Genomic DNA, 21011 nt, shown 5'->3' with positions numbered 1-21011 from the left:
TGCACTGTTGACAAAAAGGTCGATTTAAAGTAATTAAAGATCGAAATGAGCAGTTGTAGTGACGGGGTTTGATTTCGATCTCGCGTGAAGACACCCACGGCACCGCTTTATAGCGATGTTAATGAGTGATTTATGCATTTGCACCCCCTACAGTATATGTGATCTTTACATATCTCGGTCCGGTAAGCCGACTGAAGGTACATGTATATAAGCCGTTCATAAAGGCCATGGCAGAGTTCTTAAAGGCCAGATCAAATATCACGGTTATGTCCCGAATGCTATATTTCTTTTCAAGAGAGATCTAAACTTGATATAGTCGAGTGTTATAATTCTTATTGAAACAGAGCAATTTGTAAAAAGCGTTTAAGAAAAACATTTTCGATGTCCCACATACAGGATACACTTTTGCCGGACAGCTAGTGCCGTTACCCCCTTAGTACACACAGAATACCGCCGCGGGGTCTAAATGATAAGATTCTGCCTCTTGAGAGTGTGAATTCAAATCCTGGATCGAGCTCAACCTAATCAAAGGGACTGAATCTGTAGTTTACCAAGAAAGTGTAATCCCAAATCTAGCCAATATCACTAGAAGCTGACAAGTCATGTGAAAAAGATAAGAAACGCGGTCTTCATATTTTTCAAAACATAAATTTAATATTTCTTTTATGGAAATTTTAGTACTACATTAGTACTACCCATGAAGATCCTGGTTACAACTGATCATAATTATTATATTAATAGCAAACCATGCTTGTGATAAAAGGCGAAAAACGGGATCAGATGGTCAGACAGGATGACTTGATTGCTTCATGTTGTATCCCATCTGCGAAGGTCAATGCGCACATCAGTCACTGGATTATTTACAGACTTCCATCATAATGTCGGTATGCCTCGAATCTGAACAGCAGACGAAGAAAGACACACTATCCAACTTGCTGAATCTGAGTTGTCTACCCATGAAAGGTAAACTAAGAAACTCCTACACAGCGCGTGTGACGTTCATGCGCGTCACCAAGGAAACCAGTCATTTGACACCGGTCCGCACACTAGTTCAAAGGTCTTTGTGCAAAATATTAAATTGATGAGCATTACATAGGACACAGGCCCAGTCGACGCTGCCGCGATCTCCACAAATGGGCTATCGCTGCGAGGAGCTTGATCAACTAAAGCTCCCAACAGTTCTGACGGTACCTGCATAAACGTAAACACCAGGTGATGCAGGATAGCTGACGACCAAACCTAGGCGATGGATCAACAAGATAACATTATCGGAATATGGAAACGTTATTCGTTGAGTTTGTAGATTAAACACCGAAGGAGATAGGTGGGTGTTGATCACAAATATTACTCGTTCTTAACAGGTTTTAAACGTGATTTTGGTGAATATATTATCGTTACATTAACCAGTGTCCCGGAAGTCGTCTTGTTTTGCAAATACCAGATACTCGCTGGTTCAGTTTGTGACATTTATAATTTCATACACATATAGTCCACGGAGTCCTTACCTGGTGAGTGTAGCGTTGGGGATTCTTATTCTCTCGACCGCCAACATTTGTTTTGATGACACTGAAAATTTATGCCCAAACCTCGGGTTTTCTGTGTTATTCTGGTTCACGTGTGATTGTGACACGTGCAACCCACTGACAGGGCACTGTACAGGTGCGATGTACTAGTTACATTTATGCTATTATCATGAAAGAACTGAGAGTTTTCTACGTGAACTGTACTGGTCAGTGTCAGTTGAACTAGTGGCCATTTTGGGTACACACGAACGTTAGAGGTGTTCAGCATTAACTGGCGTTTCCTGTTCTCGCGGTACTTAAGGATATCGGCTGAAAAATATACACACACTTCTTATTATATGAATGCTTGTTGTTTTTAAATGAAGAGACTCCTCCTCTAACATCTGCATCTATCAACTGTTTGATACATCAGGTGTATTACCTGATGTATGTGTGACTATGAAAAACTGAAAACTATAAGAAAGAATTGTTTGCTTCTTGTTGGGAAATTAAAAGGGGACTTTTTCCGGTGGACATTTTAACCAGAACGTTTTCACTGAAATATGAATGTTGTCAGTACACATATTTTAAACAAAGTCCAGAAGTAATTCAGAATGACCATATGATTCATATTTTTGGACATGGTCACTTTTTCACAGCACCCTTCTGTCATAATCCATAGAATTAACTATGTTAAATTAGAAGAAAGCTGCTAAGTGCATCAAAATTTGTGTGTGGTCCAACTGCAAATATGACATGGTAAAAAGTTAACTACAAATGAAGAAGCAAGTGCTGAAGACATATTGATATTAAGATGCAATGTTCTTTACTCAAGATTCTCAGCTTGAACAGCCAGTCGTCATGATATTTGAATCTGATATGACATGGATGTTAAGGATTAACTCATATTATCCACATAGTTGACTGGCTTATCAATCATGGTGTTCCTATGCGGAATGATATTTTCTTCGGGTTCACAGGTGAAAGAAGAATTCATGTAGTTCATGAGAATTAAATGTTTCAGATTTCCCCAGCTAGCTTGAAGGGGCAAGATTTTATCTGTGAAGATTGGACAGAGATGACGACACTACGAGTCCTTACCCTCAACTGCTGGTGAGACAAAATTCCCTAGCTGAATGTGTGTTGTAAATATTTCATGTAAAATAGGTGTTTTGATGATTTCTTTCAATGAAATCTGTGATATTTTATTGTTCTCTTACCATGTGCTTTGTTGATGGTTCAGAATAGTCACTCAACTTATTGTCTTCCTTTGACAGCTTATCCTAGATGTCTTTAAGAATTATGGTTTAAGCTCCAGATAAGCTTTGTGTTTGCACTTTTCACATAGTATCCCCACAACCGTATTAATTGTGATTTACTTGCATCTGTTGATGATAAGAAATGTATGAAAAATTTCTAAATAGCTAGTTGTGTAAGTCACTGTCAGTAATTATGAAGCCTTTCTCCCTTGCATCTCTGCTTATGTATAACACATACAGAAGTTGTTTTGTGGATGTGCTGTGTTTACCTGGCCTGTTTGTAGTGAGTGATGTAGAGAAAGGCCGCACCTCTTTGACTGCAGCTTGTCTGTGATGTGCACTTGTGTGGCATGCCACTTCCTTGGGGAAGCACATCGCATCATAAATGAAAACTCATTAATTAGTAATATTTTATTGGACGTTTACAGAGTAAAATATCATGCAACTTGTACTAGCTCAAAGCTCTGGCGTGTTCCCTTGAACATGTATGCCTGCCATTCTTTGAACCAATTCATCTCCATGGGCAGTATTCAACTTATGAAGCCTATAAGGCGCAGTGAGTTATCACAACCTTATCTTAAAATTGACAGCATTTTAATCAAACTTTAGTTTACAAAAAGGTTTATCTGAGTGGTTAAAAGCATCTACAAGACAGGATCATAACTGCAAAAATGTACAGAACACCCTGGAGAAAGTATCAGTAACCGTCATCAGGACCTTCTCAAAAGCACAATAATCTTGATCCTGAGTTTCTAGTTCAGTCAGATGTGTCGGCCATGGGTCATGGGTCGGCCAGGTCAGACTGCTGTTTCTCAGAATATTCTTGTCTGTTAGAATGAGTGAGTAGGTGAGTTTAGTATTACACTGCTCTCAGTTATATTCCACTGGTAGTGGTGGTGTGTAAATAATCGAGTCTGGACCAGAAAATTCAGTGATCAACATTATGAGCTTCGATTTGCGCGACTGGGGACAAATGATGTGTCAACCAAGTCAGCAACCCTGACCACCTGATCCCGTCAAACGCCTCTTATGACAAACGTGAGTTACTGAAGATACATTCTAACCCAGTCCTTCACGGGTCTGTCTGTTAGAAGAGAATTGTGGTCTTAATGTTAATTTTAATTTTTTTTGTCCTCCAAAGGACCTACTCAGTATACTCTTTTGATGATCATGATGTGCTTGCGTGTAGGGGTGTCTTTATCCCGGGTACCGTCAAGTATCGACGTGAGCGTATCGAGGCCATTGGAGAGGAGATTTCTCAACAACATTATGACATTGTGGTACTATGTGAGGTAAGCACTGACTGGTAGCAATCAGAATAGGATTGTGATTACACAGTGCCATTTAGAAAGTGGTCAAATGTAACATATGTCATGTTTGGCTCAGCCAGTCCGTGTTCGAAGCCGGGATGGGACTCAACCAAAAAACTCCTAGACTTTGTACTTAACTGATAAAGTGTAATCCCATCTATGTAATATGTAAGAATAGGATTAGTGTGCACTTGTTCATGACACACAATCAACATACAGTCTTGTTATTCATTGTCATCATTCCAACGGAAGACCTGGGTTAAAGGTTAACCCCTGCACCTTACTACAGATGTACATAAAAGAAGAGGTGACCAGCTTCGGTGATGTGCATCACTGTGTGTAGAATTACAACAAAGCTGAACCCCAAACAACCAATGTTTATGTCTGTCCTAGAGTTTATTATTTATGGGCTACTGTGCTGTTAAATATTGGTAACTGTTTTGTAGACCAAATACCAAACCTCAATTTACAAATTGATTTTTACACCTAGAGGTATTTTTCTGCTTCAGGTATGGTTGAAGAGTGACTACAAACGCCTGTGTCAAAAACTTATTCCCAGAATGCCACATTCACACTATTTTCACAGGTAAGTCAGTTTAAAAATTTGGAAGATCATGTAAAAGGAGGGAAACAACAAGAAGGAAACAACAAGTTTACCACTGTCTTGGCCATGTCTGTAATGTGGTTTTTCAATATCCCAGTTACAATTGTCCCTTACCATCATATTGTTGTCTCAGTTACAATTGTCCCTTACCATCATATTGTTGTCCCAGTTACAATTGTCCCTTACCATCATATTGTTGTCCCAGTTACAATTGTCCCTTACCATCATATTGTTGTCCCAGTTACAATTGTCCCTTACCATCATATTGTTTGTTCAAGTGGCGTCATCGGCAGCGGTGTGTGTATGTTCTCCATCCACCCCATCATCGAGACAGTCTTCCACCAGTTTTCTCTCAATGGCTTTGCTCACAAGTTCTACCATGGCGACTGGTTTGGGGGGAAAGGCGTGGGACTGTGCAAGTTGAACGTCAATGGCTTGACAGTCAATGTGTATGGCTCACATGTAAGGAACTGCTGAATGATGTTGTTGCACTAGGTGTCCTAGATGTAGACAGTGAGCTCATGCTGCATGTAGTCTATACTCAGGACACTGTCATACAATGCAGTACTGTCACAGTTCATCAGACACACTCTTGTTGGATTTCATTTGTCAGAGCCAAGAATTCCCTTACCAGTTGATAATAGAATGGATGGTGTTTGTGGTTTATAAGTGCACTGGAACATGTCACTGATTTTTGTGTGGTTTTACTTAAACACACACCCAGTGTGCACAGTTTTATGCTCCCGTATATGCCAAAAATGTTGAAGCCAAGGCTTAAATTGTTGATGCTGACCAAGTTATACATCTTTCCCTCACTCACTCACTGACTCTCTACAGTTCCATGCGGAGTACCGACGTGACAATGATGAGTATCTGGCTCACCGCATCACTCAGGCCTTCCAGATCAGCCAGTTTGTGAGGCTGACGTCAGAGACCAGTGACCTGGTGCTGCTTGGTGGTGACCTGAATGTGGAGCCAGTGGACCTGGGATACAAGCTGATCCGTACAAATGCCCATGTGTGTGACTGCTGGCTAGATAAGGTAGGTGCTTCAACTTATAGTGACTCTTGTTTTTGAAGATGTTGACTCCAAGTTTAGTGTTTATGTGACTAGGTGTTGACTCATCATTTAGATGAGTGTGTGCGTAAGTGAATGAGACTGCAAATCTATTAAAATCTCTCATTTAGATGGAGATCTCAAATGTGGTTAGCTGTGATATGCTGAAATATATAATCCTTGATGTATATACATGTAAACAAATATGAAAGATCTAAGTAAGAGCAGAATTCATTCTTTTTAACATTGATGCAGGGCCAACAGTGATTTAAGATTGTGTAGTCATGTCATTATTGTAGGTAGGTAGGTAGGTAAGGTTTTAGGGCGACCTTGGGCCTTAAAAGACCTATATGCGCCCAACACTTAACAGACAGTTACATTCTTGTCCAGTTAAATTACGTCGTACTTATCCGTTTTGACGAGGAAGTCTAATACAGCTCTTTGTATGCAACCATACATTAAATTATCGCCAAGTATTGCGTTCAGCGTAAAAATAGTTTTGGTTTTATTAAGCACAATGTCTCTAAGAGCCTTGCGTGGGTTTTCATGAGCTGGACATTCAATGAGGTAGTGCTGAACTGTTTCTGGGCAGTGTAAGTTACAGCTTTCACACATAGGAGAGATGTCTTTATCTAAAATGCTTTTATATGCCTTTAATCCACAGTGTCCTAGCCTGAGGCGAGTTAAAACAACTTCATCTCTGCGGCAACGCCTACGGATTTTAAAATGTTTGTTTACTGCAGGACAAATCGAGTACATGTGTCTACCTGTAGTTTCACTGTCCCATGTATTTTGCCAAGAGGCATTTATTGACGATGAAATGACAAACCAGTAATCTCTTGAAATGGGCTTAATTGATTGAATATCTGGCTGTGGTCTGTTGCAAGCCATCTTAGCAAGTGTGTCGACTACTTCGTTCCCAGCTATACCTACATGTGCAGGGATCCAAACAATATCACAGCTGATGTACATGGAGTTTAGAACAGTATCAAGATACAAGATGTCGTATATAATGTCACTGCGTGGATCTTGGACACCTGATTGAATTGCTTGTATAGCTGATAACGAATCAGTAAGAATTATTGCTTCGTGCTCGTTATCTTTTACCCATTTTAAAGCTTGAAGTATAGTTGTCAATTCTGCTGCAAACACAGACAGATGATCAGTCAATCTAAATCTTTTAGATAAACCAAGATCAGGAATATAAAAGGCCCCACCAACATGACCGGTTCTGGGATCTTTTGAAGCATCAGTGTAAATATGAGTAAAATTACTATATTTGTTGTGGATGTAGTCTTGGGTTAGGATTTTAACAACACATGGTGACATTTGTTTGTTTACAAGCCCCGATAAATCATAAGAAATCGAAGGTTGTGTTAAAGTCCATGGAACCGTTTTAGGTAGAGATTGCGCAGCATTCAGCTGAAGATTGTTCAACTCGTACTGTGATGCAAATTGTTGAACGAGTAATCCAAATGGTGGTTTTCCATGATTCCAATCACACATGACATATTCCACACAATCACTCAAAATATCAGTTGCTGGTTGATACCTAGATGACGCTTTTAAAGATAAATAGTACTTAAGGGCCACTTTAAGACGATGGTATTGCAAAGGAGGTTCTGAGCATTCCACCTGCAAGGCAGAAACTGGTGTAGTAGGAAAGGCACCAGTGCATATCCGAAGAGCTTTAGCTTGAACACGATCAAGTTTAACCAAATGACATTTTGCAGCATTCATGAAAACTTGACAACCGTATTCTAATCTAGACAAAATGAGTGCTTTGTACAAAAGAAGCAAGGACGATTTATCAGCACCCCACTTTGTGGAAGACACGCTCTTCAGTAAATTGAGAGCTTTAGTGCATTTTGATGAAATGTAATCGATGTGGCTGGACCATGTGAGTTTTTGATCAAAGATTACACCCAAGAATTTAAATTCTGAAACAAATTTTATGTCCTGACCACCAATGTGTAGCTTCAGATTTGGGGGAAGTTTACGTCTTGTGAAGAACATAGCAACTGATTTAGAAGTGGATACCTTGAACCCCCACTTTGAACACCAAAGATCGATAGAATTTAGAGCCAATTGAATAGATTTGTGAACAAACTCAATGTTTCCAAAACGTCTCCAACAAGCACCATCATCTGCAAATTGTGATGCGTCAATATTTAACGGAAGTTCAGAAAAGAAATCATTGATCATGATATTAAAGAGCAAAGGGCTTATAACACTGCCCTGTGGAGTGCCATTTACAATAATTCGCACGTCAGACACGTGTTGCCCAATACGAACTTGTATGGTTCGATCAGTTAGGAAGGACTTTATCCACTGTAGCATACGTCCCTTTACCCCTAAACTTTGCAGTTTAAATAAAAGGCCATTTCTCCATAACATATCATACGCCTTTTCAATGTCTAAAAATACACACAGCATATACTCTTGGTTTCCTAATGCTTTCTGCGCTTCATTTTGTAGTCAAACTAGGTGATCTGTGCATGAACGAGTTTTCCTAAACCCACACTGTAGCCTCGCTAATAATTCATTTGATTCTAAGTAGAAACTCAGACGATTTGTGACCATCCTTTCCATGATTTTACACAAATTAGACGTTAAGGCTATTGGTCTGTATGAAACAGGGCGAGATGGATCTTTACCAGGTTTAGGAACAGGGATAACAACAGCATGTCTCCAGCTCCTGGGTAACTTTCCAGATATCCAGCTCTGATTTATGATATTTAGTATGACTTCTAAAGATGAATCGGGCATATGTTTAAAGTGTTCGTAGCACAATTCATCCGCACCAGGAGATGTATTCTTACCTTTTGATAATGCAGATTTTAATTCTCCCAGGTGGAAGGATAAATCATATTCAGGAAAAGGTTGTAATAAAGAATCTGAAATTTTAGGGATAATCTCATTCTCTAAATATGTGACTTCCTTTTTAAATTGAGTAGAAAAGTTTTCATAGCTGCTAACAGCCTCAAACTGATCTGCTAAAAGATTGGCTTTCTCTTCACTGGAAATAGCACTTTGATCCAAAACAGGAATAGGGGATCTATTGTGGTTCCCACTAATCCTTTTTACTTTGGCCCAAATAGAAGACAAGGAAGTATGCCTGTTTATTGTAGATATATAGGAACGCCAACTGTTGCGTTTTAAAGAGCGTACAAGACGCTGGAATTCAGCCCGTTTTTTGCGAAAGTCTTCTAAATCAACCGGTAAGGATGTCCTGCGAAGTCGGTTATAGGCCTTTTGTCGAGCTTTATCAGCTTTGTCACAATCCTTATTCCACCAATACTGAGTATTTCGAGTATTTGGCTTTCCAGAAGTTTTCCCAATAGCTCTTTCTGAGATTTTAGTCAAAGAGAAAGTTAGATTGTAATTTGACCTTTCAATGTCATCTGTAAGCAAATCACACGTTATTTCATTTGAACAATGGTCAACAAATTTATGCCAATCTGCAGATTTAAATCTCCATCTAGAAATTCCTAGTCCAGGTGTTCGAAGAGGTTTAAATGATATTTCAGTGAAAACTGGAAAGTGATCACTCCCCAGACTGTCATTTTGATAAACACCCCACTGACATTTGTGTGATAATATAGGCGAAACAAGGGTAAGATCCAATGCTGAGAAAGTAAAGTTACTAGTATTTATACGGGTCATTTCGCCAGAGTTTAGTACTATCAAACCTGTGTCATCCAAAAGATTTTCTACAACTTGACCAGCATGATTTGTATGCCTGCTTCCCCACAGTACATTGTGACTATTAAAATCACCACATATCAAAACTGGTGTAGCTACAGAATTTGTCAGCATTTTATAATCATCTAAAGATGGCGCACCATTGCTGTATATATTAACAATGGTTAGGAATTGCTTCTCTTCTGAGACAATTTCCACAGCATTTGCCTCAAAATTAAGTTTCGGCAAGGTATGGCTATAATATGTTAAATCCGATTTAACAAAAATAGCACAACCGCCACGTTTGGGATTTCTAGTCTTAGGGTCATATTCAATGCGGTCTTTTCGCATGCAAACATAGCCATTAATTTTGAACTGACACTCAGGCCAGAGAAAGGTTTCTTGAATGCATAGTACATCCGGTTTGAATTCTAGTTTTCCAAGAAACGCTTTAAGATGAGGACCGTGTGCTACTAAACTCTGTGCATTCCACTGCAGAATAGTTAATAGTAAGATGGCGCTATCCATCATGATTTATCAGTGGAAAAAGAACGGAAGATATCTTGAGATATGTCAATGTGGAGATGAGACTTTGCAGCGGACATAATTCGATATATTTGGTCATCACGGTTTGTAGCACCAAAGCTGACTGTGATAACCTCTAGCAGGAATGCAACAAGATTTTCAGTTGAATATTCAACTCGGGATGTGCTGCGGTCGCCAGATAGATGTGTAGACTGCAAATGATCCAACGACCTATCACCATTGATAGAACACTGACAGGAGCATTTATTTGCTCTGTTCGAACCCTGAGTGACCTTCACTGAAGGTAGACTTGTTGCAACTTGCTGAGAAGATGAAACAACTGGCTGTTTATTAGGACGACGTTTGACAACATTTGCAAATGACACAGGCATAGTAGTGTTGTTCTCTTTGACCATTTGTACAGCTTCTTTATAAGAAACTTTGTTCTCAACTTTTACACGTTGGATTTCAACCGCTTCCTTGTATTTACTACAACCTCTGTAGGCAGCGCTGTGTTTTCCTCCGCAATTTGAACATTTTAAGGTATCTTTAGATGGGCAGGCATCATAGGCATGATCCCCACAGCAGCGAGCACAAACCTGAACTGTACTTTTACAATTGGTTGATGTATGGCCGAAACGCTGGCATTTATAACACCTGAGGGCTGGTGGGACATATGCTCTTACCTTGAAGGACTGATAGTACATGTATACATGCTCAGGGAGTGTAGTACTTGCAAAAGTTAACAGAACTGATAATGTCTGCTCTTTTTCCTTACCTCTGGTCAAACGTTTAGCATCAGTAACTTGAAAGGATTTCAGCTGCTCAACTATTTCATCTTCAGAAATATCCAGATCGATATTGTAAATGACACCTTTTGTTTCTCGCAGACTTTTGGGGACATAAGCTTTGATCTGTTTACCACAAATTCTCGTTAAAGAGAGAGCCATTTTGGACTGATCAGCCGATCTGCAGTGTAACACAATGTCACCCTTATCCAACCTCTTCAGGCTATGGATATCACCAACATGTTTTTGAATGTCCTTAGCTAGTGCAACGGGACTGACGGATTTCAAACTGACACTAGAGTCGACCGAGGAAAAAATAACAATGGGTTTCAAATTATGTTCATTAAAACTACATTTTGTCTGAACATCGTCATCATGTTTTCGTTTCGGACGTTTAGCCAACATAGCATTATATTTCTCAGCGAATTCAGCATGAGTGGAAGTTTCCTCAAAATCATCAGGAGCCGACCAGGCGGCTGTAAATTCCCCATCAGAATCTGAATTCATCGTCCTATCTGCGAAACAAACGCTATCACTGTTGTCGACAATCCTAATCCGCGAAGTAGGGTCTGCACGAGCCAAACGTGCCACACGCACGCACAAAGCCGAGCGTGCTCAGCCAACCGAAACACGAAAGTGAGGTTCACGAGCACAAACTTACAACTAAAGGCAGTTACAAAATATAATTACTAAACTAATTACCAAAGCAAGTTTCACCAACTATGCTTATGGTATAGTACAAAGAACACCCCCAACTAACCACTGTAAATCTCAGCGAGAACAATCCACACAGGACCACTGACTCAGAGAGCGAGATAAACACGTCTGTCTTCGTCAGCAGACCAAGCAAGAACCCTGTCATTATTGTATAAATGATGCAGGTTATCTCCCTTTGTTACAGAGGCGAACATCTGGATATGAGCATGGCAACACAGATGAGGTCCCTAGCAACAGCTTCTCCAACCCACAGCCAGGCTACCCTGATGGGAAGCGCATCGATTACTGGTTATACAGGCCTGGACCAAGTAGGCTAAAACAAAATCTTACTTGAATACATAGAGCATACTTGTTTTGAAAGAGCCTGTGTACTTTGATCTGGTGTCTATTTTCAGTGTAGGTGAGGTAAAATGGTGCTCCGAGTTGCTGATTGTACAGACTTATATAGTCAGCAAACTGAGATACCATTCTTAGCACTAATCAGGTAGCAAGTAACATCTTTGACATCTTTTAGTATAGTATTCACAGAAATTATTGAGAATCATGTTGCGTCATGTAACTCATTACGTTCATTAACGTCTGGCGTTTTACTTACATTCACATGTTAAAACATCATCCTTTTACAGTCTCAGTCTTGTTTTAGTACTTTGTTAGACCTCCTCGCTCAGCAATGCATGCCTGAATACGCCTAGGCACACTACCCATCAAAGTTTGTAGGTAATCGTGTGACAGGGTATCCCAATATTGGACCACCTCGGCCTTCATATCTTCAATATTTCTCAGTCCCTTTTGGTTTATTCTGTCCTTCATGACTCCCCACACATTCTGAATTGGGTTTAGGTCTGGGCTGTAACTGGGCCAGTCTAAAACTTGAACATTTTCGCCCGACAACCACTGTTTTGTGTAGCGCGCAGTGTGTTTTGGGTCATTATCATGCTGGAAAATCCAATCATCTTCATACAGTGTTTGTGCTGTCGGAAGAAGGTGACCATTTAGAATGTCAACGTATCTTTCTTTTGTCAAGTTTCCCATGAAAACACAATGGCGTCACTCCGTGAGCCGATATGCCACCCCACATGTGAAACTTCGGGCTATGTTTTGGTCGCTGGTAGATAGGTTTGACAGTATCTTTGGTCCAAATTTTCTCACAATTAGGGAAAAGCCAAACAGAACTTTCATTCGAAAAGAAAACTTATCCCAATCTTGATTTTCATGAGCCTGACACCAGTTTAAACGTTTTTCCTTTTGTGCATCTTTCATCAACGGCGAGGGAATTCCACGTTTTTTCACCCAATTAAGTCTGTAATTCCTGCCTAACTGTTTCATGCATACCTGAGGACCTCCTCTGCTGATCATTTCATTTCTGATGTTCTCAACACTTTTCAATTTGCCCCTACTCACAATCTGCCCAAGTCTTCGGCGATCCACAACATTGAATTTCCTAGGCCGACCTGCCCCTGGTTTGTGCTCTATCCTGGTTCCTGTTTGAATATTCTTCAAAGTTCTGTATACTGTAGACAGAGGAATACCATGTCTACAAGCTAACACTTTAGCATCAGCCTCACCCCTTTCAAAATCATCTAGAATGAGCTTTCTTTTCTCTCTTGCTGTAAATTCTGCCATGTCAACACAGGAAGCCGTCTGCTCAGACAAGGGAGATAACTCTTGACGTAATGAGCTGCCTTCTAAGTCTTCAAGAGTTGTCTCCCTTATTTAGTATGCTTAGTGCATAGTGAAAGCCCTTTTTCCAATCTTAGCATCATTAGAAAAAAACCAAAGATTTTCTCAATAATTTCTGGGAACACTGTATGTCCTGACACTAAGGCTGAGCTTTCCCCTGTCGGTATCTGTGTCCGTCAAAACGTGGTTGATCCAAGTTAGAATTAATTTTTCATAACCCATGCTTGTTTTACACCACATGCAGGTAAAGTCCACATATATGGCAGTAGTCTGTAAATAATTGAGTCTGGACCAGACAATCATAAGCAGTGCTTACATATTGTATTCAGATTAATATGGATCTATTCTGCTGTGGAATCCAATTTTCACGACCGGTAGCTGGATAGTGCTGGTGATAATAAGTGTGTGCTCGGAACAGCAACATCATCATTGGTCATTCTTTGGATACTTTCCAGGTGTGTGATGGTCTTGATATGTTTTATAAATCTGCTCATAGAACACCAGTTACACAATGGATTCCATGCTGTTGTACGTGGCATTTCGGTAGTTTATTTGTCCCTAGAAGCTTGCAGAGGCCATGCTGTTACTCAGCCCTTTCTCTCTCCTACAGATTTCAGTGTGACTGTAGAGGAGTGCAGTGTCATCATGAATAAGATCCCTGGGCGCACCTACAACTTCTCCGACCATGAGGCCGTGCTGGCCGTGCTGCGGATAGAGCAGGGTGACTCCACAGGTAGATGATCATAGACACTGTCATCGATATAAGATGATTAGATCACAAGCCCTCGTGTCATTGCTTGGATTAAAGATTCTGTTTAAAAACCTTTAAAAATTTTATATATATTGTTATTTCTACAAGACAACTGAAAGCTGATTTTGACCCTCAACTAAACGATCTTGGCACAAATGGCAGACGATAACAAGGACGATGAGGCTGCATAAATGAGGTGTGGTCAAACCATGCACTCTCATTGGTCAATGCTTGCTATCGTCTGCCATTTATTAACAACAAAGAACTGGTAGGTGTCATGGGTGGTGATCGATAGGCCAGTCACCCATGACTATGTTTAGATGAAGTTTTAATCGATTGCATGCGATGGTAGCATGCGATGGTAGCATAGCGACGGCAAAGCAGGTGAGTGGGGTACACTGAAGTGTCTGGGCTTGTCTAGATATATTTGTGGCAGGAACTACAGACAGTTGATTCTGGCTGATGTGTTTTATTCGAGGAGTGATAAACTTGTGGACCACAACAACATGCTATAGTTGCTGCCTGACATGGTGTGTCCATAGACAATATTAAGGTTAAATAATTGTCAAATATTCAAATTATATTTGGTGGACTTAATTGTACTTTATACAATTAAAATCATCATTTGCAATTCTCTCAAAACCTGGTTGGATATTATGTTGAATAAAAGTCATACATGAGAAATAAATACCTTCTACATAATTGCCACAATCATTTAAAATTCACAACATACCTGTGGACCACAACAACATGCTATAGTTGTTGCCTGACATGGTGTGTGCTGGGCCCCTGACACATGTAGCTTTTATAGAGAGCAGTCACATGACCTGCCTCTGCAACACTTGCATGGGCTGCATGTGCCAAGACCCAGGATGTACCTGTCAGACCACAAGTAAGGTGGGCTGTATATGCCAACATCAGTGAGTGCTGAAAGTAAGGAGGAGTGTTAATGACAAAACATTTTAGCCTGTAACATATTGTACTGTGAAGCATTTCAAGTTTAGGTATAACAGGTAGTTCCTACTTGATGGCTTCAGTACAAGTGTATTGGGTAGAGAAAGATGCCACCACACATAATTCCTTGTTTTTATTACAAATGTATTCGAATGAGGTGAAGACAGGTTGTAAATGGATGATGCCTTCAGAGCAAGCCAAGTGAAAATTTGTATTTATTGATGTTTACTTCATAAACTACTGAATAATCAGTTTTTCATTACATTTATGTTTACAGAGTCTGCTGACTCACGGAATGCCAGGTTGTCAGAGAGAGACCATCTTCTGGGGACAGCGTTGACAGAACTAGAGCGGGGACAGAAACAGACAGAAAGTGACCAGAGTTTCTTCCAGGTAGACCTATAATCTGTATAAGAAATATGGTATACAGTTTTTGCAATGTTTAACAACAAACTACACTGCAGTATAACGCAGTAAATAAGTTATTGTGATTCCTCAACCATAAAGATCCAGGTATCACTTGCACAAAGTCCTACAAACTCCCATTCACCAACATAGGCAAGAATAGTCGTAGCACTATGACGGCTTTGTGAAAGTGGGCCCTTATACTCGAAACATTCGTAGCCCTAAGAATTCTTTGATCATAGCCAATGTGTTAAGTATGGGCTTAAGAAGTTCGTAGGGCTACAAATGTTTCGAGAATAGTTTCCAGGTTCGAATGAATCTCCAGCAACCCATACTTGTCATAAGTGCCAACAAATGCGATTGTTGAGACTCACTGTCATGTTTGACACCTGTTGTCATATTCAAATTGTTGGTTGATGCTCCTGCTGTTGATCGCTGGATTGTTGTGTTCAGACTGGATTAGTTACAGACCGCCACCATATAAGTGGAATATTGCCGAGTGTGGCATAAAACTAAACTCACCCCTGTGGAGTAAATGTTTATGTGCAGATCATAAGACCTATGTGGGTGTGATGTCATCTCCCTGTGTGTCTCAGACCTCTCTGTGTGTGATATCATCTCTTTGTGTGTTTCAGATCCAGGCACTGGTGCTGGGCGTCCTCCTGTACCTGCTGGAGATGTCAGGAGGTCTTGTACCCGCAGCTCCACTAATCCACACTCTAGTCAAACTACTGCTTGTCATCGCCATTGCTGTTTGTGCATGGACAGGATTCATTGTAAAGAGAATTGAGGTGCACGGGTTGCAGGCTGTCGCCGCTGACATCATCAACCTCATCGAGAGTTCAGCTCGGTCGAAGGTGAAGGTCACAGGACCAGATGTTGTGACTTGAGTGGATGCATGGGGACAGTAGAGGTGATAGTTTTACGCAAGGGGACCAAGTCCACAAGGGCATTTCATGTCACAGAAGAGGGATCAAACACTCCACATGTGTGACCCAAGTTCTATTCATTTATTTTGTGTTGTATTCTGGGTGTCTCTGGTTTGGAATTGTTGAATTCATGCAGTTACTGGCTGCAGACACTAACTACATGTCTCTTTATTACTTTTGACAGTTTGCATGAGGAAGCAAAAACTATTACATCTGAGAGAGACAGTGGGTTTTAAAAACCCATGAAGATTGTTTGCCACTATTGCTGAAAAACATGCAGACTTTTATCCTTTTGGTTGGTAAATATGTAGTTATCTTTACTTTTATCAGTGTCACATCTGCTCACTGTGGTAAATCCTGTCTCACTGTATGAATGTAGAAGACTCCTAGGAAAGAACCCAACTTAATATATGGAGTAATGAAGGCATCAATGTGTCTGTTGCGTGTTAATGTTTTCAGGTGAAAAGTCATATATGTCACTGTCTGTCAGCTCCATGTGACAGGAGAGCCTTGAGTGATGCAGTTCTTAGACATTAATATCTTTGGTGAAACCAACGACCTGACAAACCTAAAATAAGGCTGTCCGTCTTATCTTGCCTCACACATCGTTTTCTGATTGGCTGAGCACTGTTATATTATTTTCAACGTACCCCACTTACAAGCAAGTAACAAAGCTATGTATCAAACTGTGTATGAACTCACTTGGTATCTTCTTGGGAGATAACTTTAAATCTGTTTTTCCTTGTCTGCAAAATCTAGTGATGGCTACAAAAAGATTTGCGTCTGTGCTTTAAACAATTCAGAATATACATTGGTTAGATAAACACATTGTTCACTGGTGGCCCTGGGTTGTCGTGTGTCCCTTCTGGCTCAGGGAACATAAACAAACATGGAGGCTTCATCAACCTATGTGTACCTTGTGACCAGGGAATAACTGATAATGTAGCACAGCTACATGAGGTTACGTTTGAGATTATTACAAATTATTACAAATCGATGTCCATGCTTGAGTGTGCTTGCTTTAGGCTGGACCAATGCTGTTTCAAGGTGCGTGCCAACGAGCCCTTGCTTTATTAAGTAATGCCAAGCACCAGGAAGGGTAACAACAAGTACTGTTGAAACATGTTTCGTGCAGATCAACACCCTTTGCACTGTGTGCAGGCTCTCCCGTACATCATGGAATCAAGGCCAGGGCTTTTAGATGCAAATGTACTTGAGCTATGTACCACAGAGACCACTCCCAACAATGTTGGTTGTTGCCTTGGGGCCAACCTTATGATGCATAGATCCTAGAGTCTAAGAGATGCAACTTGGTACAGGTTCTGGAGTGAAGCACCATCTGTGCTCCCACTGATGGCTTTTGGTACAGAAGACAAAGAGGCAACTGAGTACTTAGTTTTATTGACATATTCTGTAAGAGCTGGAGTTTCCTCGATGTACTAGCAGACACAGGCTATCCTTGACCTTGTCCACTTACCCCACGAAATAATCACAATTCACACGGACAGTAAGAAACACAGAAAATAGTTTAAAAATGAGATAGTTGGCATACACTTTGAGGCAGTGTTATCTTCAACATTAAAACAGTCAGGAAATGATGTAAACTTGTAGACAGGACGATTTACGATCTGTGAGGTTCTGACCACACGTCAGGGTGATGAAAACACTGAGTTTATGTATCAAATATGACATGTAACATGAAAATAATCCAAGGAAATGTATTACAAGACACCAGCCATGGCCTCCTAATCATGAGAAGACAAGAATGACTGGAAATGTGATCCAGTTTTCTTCATCTTTTTAGAAAGAGTGCTCACCCCAGAATAGAACAACCAGTCTAAAGAATGTACATACACATTTAGCTTTTACAAACTACAATAGATTTTTTTAACTTTACATTTCCTGTCATTTTCATTGTCGGGTCTTACAGAGAAAGTTTAAGTATACGTTTTCATATCAAACACTGGTGATGAGATACCAGTGTCTCTATACATACAGATGGGAAAACAGTCCAGTGACACCATGGGCCACACTGTATCCAAACGAAAAAACAAAACATTTTAGTCATATGACACCAGCCATGAAGCTGAGAACAGATATATGCCACATAGACACATGTATGTCAAGGCTTACGGCGTCCTGTGCTTCTAACAGCTGAAGGTCAAGGCCACAGCATTGCTAAGTTATTGGTAACTGTAGGTCGAGGTCACAGCATTACTAGGTTCTGACAGCTGTATGCCAAGGCCACAGTCTTGCAAGGTTATTGGCAGCTGTAGGTCAGGCTGATTACTAGGCTACTGCTGCTAAGCAAACAGCAAAGCAGGGCAAATGACTAGAAACAAGTGTAATCTCAATGGTGATACACAGTATATGGCGCCTTGTTGTGAAGACCTGTATAAATCACACCTTATCCTACAGTACTCACAAAACAGGGCAAGTCTAGGTACATGTTGCTAGTCAATCCCTAACAAACCAACCTCATGGAGACATGAGGGTGTTGACTGGATAGTCATAGTTTCAAATGGGATAAACTGAAGATGCCTTTGACAGGTCTCAGTTGTTGTTTATAGCATGTGTTGAAGTGTACTTCAGTTATTTAGCCACCCACCTTTTCGATCTTTAACTGATATATGCCTCCAGAACCAGTGTGCTTGTGTAGTGCAAACATATAACTAGACTTGACACAAAACTGTTTCTATCTACTGGATACAGAGCTTGTACTTGTCTCCACACAGTGTGTAATAGTTACTACAATCCTGTCAACATAGCGCTCCAATAATGCTGGCAGGCTGTTCTGAGAAGATCTCATAAGTCAAAGAACAAGGGTTCAGGCAGCCTCAAACTACAAATATGACTTGACATCCTATTCAAAAAGAAATGACAAAAACTGCCAGTATTTTACAACGGTAATATACAAATATATCACTATTGCTGCTCGGTGTACAAGTCCTAAACTAGGCACCATCAGAAATGTATCTGATATTGTTCTAATGTAGTATGCTGAGGACTTGATATCAATAAAATATTTGAGAATATTAACAACTCTGATCAACTTGAGAACACTGAAAACATGAACAACTCAACAACATGTTGCCCTACATCAACAGCGCTGCTACAGACTGGACAAAATCAAACAACAAAGCCAGTCACACCCCACAGCCACCAACAGAACACAGTGCAAACACCTTCCTTAACAGCACTGACAGCTTAAATCACATTCAACCAACAGCTGACCACTGACCGTACAGCAGGGTACAATTCACCCTCACAGTCAACAAACAGTTGACCACTGACAGTACAGCAGGGTAGAATTCAATCACACAGTCAACTGACAGTTGACCACTGACAGGACTGCTAAATACAATGCAATGACAGTCAACCAACATTGTATCATGCTACATTTGACCACATTCTAAGTAGCACTGTGTATTCACAGGTCAAAGGTCCAGATGACTATTTACGTGGTGCTTATAACCAAGTTGGATCTACCATCACATTCTATGGTCATCACTCCAGTGTTTGGTGCTGCTTACAGCAACATCATACCAAGCAAAAGCAGCAACAAGACCACAATGTGTGAGCTTCAGGATGCTTGCTGTAGTAACAGAGGTGCATTTCCTCTCTAAACTGTGTCACTGTGGGTAGTGCTGTGACATGTAGGAGCCAAGCTGTACGTTGCAGTGAGTGCTCGAGAATGCCAGCCAGCAGAATATGAGAATATTACATTACAATAAGGGTGAGCTACAGACTATGAACTGGCGCTCCCATCACATCCGGACCTTCGACAACAATCTCAGTCACTCAATCACATCCTTAGACATCACATTACAAGCTCACAATAATGAATCACATTGAAAATTATTGAACAACTTGGAAATATTGTCATGCACCACAAATACCACATTGCGATATTACTGTACAGACTGCTGGACAATGTTTTCCCTGTACTGCTGGAGGTTGACTGGTCAGCCATCCTACATCCTGATTCGACAGTAGGACTGGTGTACGCTGGTCACTCGTATCTAACCTGACCAACACGGTCGTAGTAAGCATGTGACGCCACATCCTGGGATAAGACTTGACATGTGGGGTGCTGTGATATGCTGACTATGACAAACAATATTCATTCATATCAGTGTTTGCATACTGTCAACAGAATTATTGCTTCCACCTTCTGACAGCAGCTTAATACAAGAGGAACTTAGCAGATATCTGAGAGAAGTCTCTCAATTACATTGTGTCGAGTTGAAACGATGCCCAAAAATTCTTTATAAGTCCACACAAAATCCTGTTTCCACTGTATGTGCAGCTCATTGTGAGCTTCTGGAATACGAGTGTATACTAGTTAGATGACTGGCTGGGCCATCAACAGACATCACAATCTGGTCACAACCTGTACACCAATGGGGAGATAGCTCTCACAAGACTTTTATGGTAATTGCTTGTCATCTCAGCTATCTTTTCTGAACTGAATTTGATACAATTAACAATTATTTCTAAAACCTGAAAATCACGGAAGATATAAATACGATGATGTGTATGTTTACATTTCCACAACGTAATGAGAAGTCAGTGAATGGTTTATTTACAACTGAATCTAATTTAGCTCTTTATAAATACTGGCCATTGTACATTGAAAAAGAACATATGAACTGATGAAAATGGAATTGATGTCATATCTTGATCTCAATCATATGGAAGATGTGATAACAATGGATCACGTTAAATGAAACTTCCAGCACAACCTACAAAATGGATCAAAGTGCCAAGCTACAAAAGAATATTTCACTACACTACAAGCAGTACAGTCCCACCAATTGATGGTTTCACGAATCTTGCATGGATCA

General features: G+C 40.4%; 1 protein-coding gene across 1 annotated transcript; it reads left to right on the top strand.

The window, feature by feature from the left end:
- Positions 1-1013: 1013 nt before the first annotated feature.
- On the top strand, positions 1014-17005 carry LOC137286926 (sphingomyelin phosphodiesterase 2-like). Its single transcript, XM_067818963.1, has 10 exons — positions 1014-1324; positions 2527-2615; positions 3951-4053; positions 4581-4657; positions 4954-5137; positions 5513-5716; positions 11630-11753; positions 13736-13858; positions 15108-15223; positions 15871-17005. The coding sequence occupies exons 2-10, from the start codon at positions 2581-2583 to the stop codon at positions 16123-16125; spliced, it is 1221 nt and encodes a 406-aa protein (XP_067675064.1). The 5' UTR covers positions 1014-1324; positions 2527-2580; the 3' UTR covers positions 16126-17005.
- The last annotated feature ends 4006 nt before the right edge of the window (positions 17006-21011 follow it).

The sequence above is a fragment of the Haliotis asinina genome, chromosome 6 (genome assembly GCF_037392515.1).
Source record: "Haliotis asinina isolate JCU_RB_2024 chromosome 6, JCU_Hal_asi_v2, whole genome shotgun sequence".
Lineage (NCBI taxonomy): Eukaryota > Metazoa > Mollusca > Gastropoda > Lepetellida > Haliotidae > Haliotis > Haliotis asinina.
This window is presented reverse-complemented; position numbering and strand designations above follow the sequence as displayed.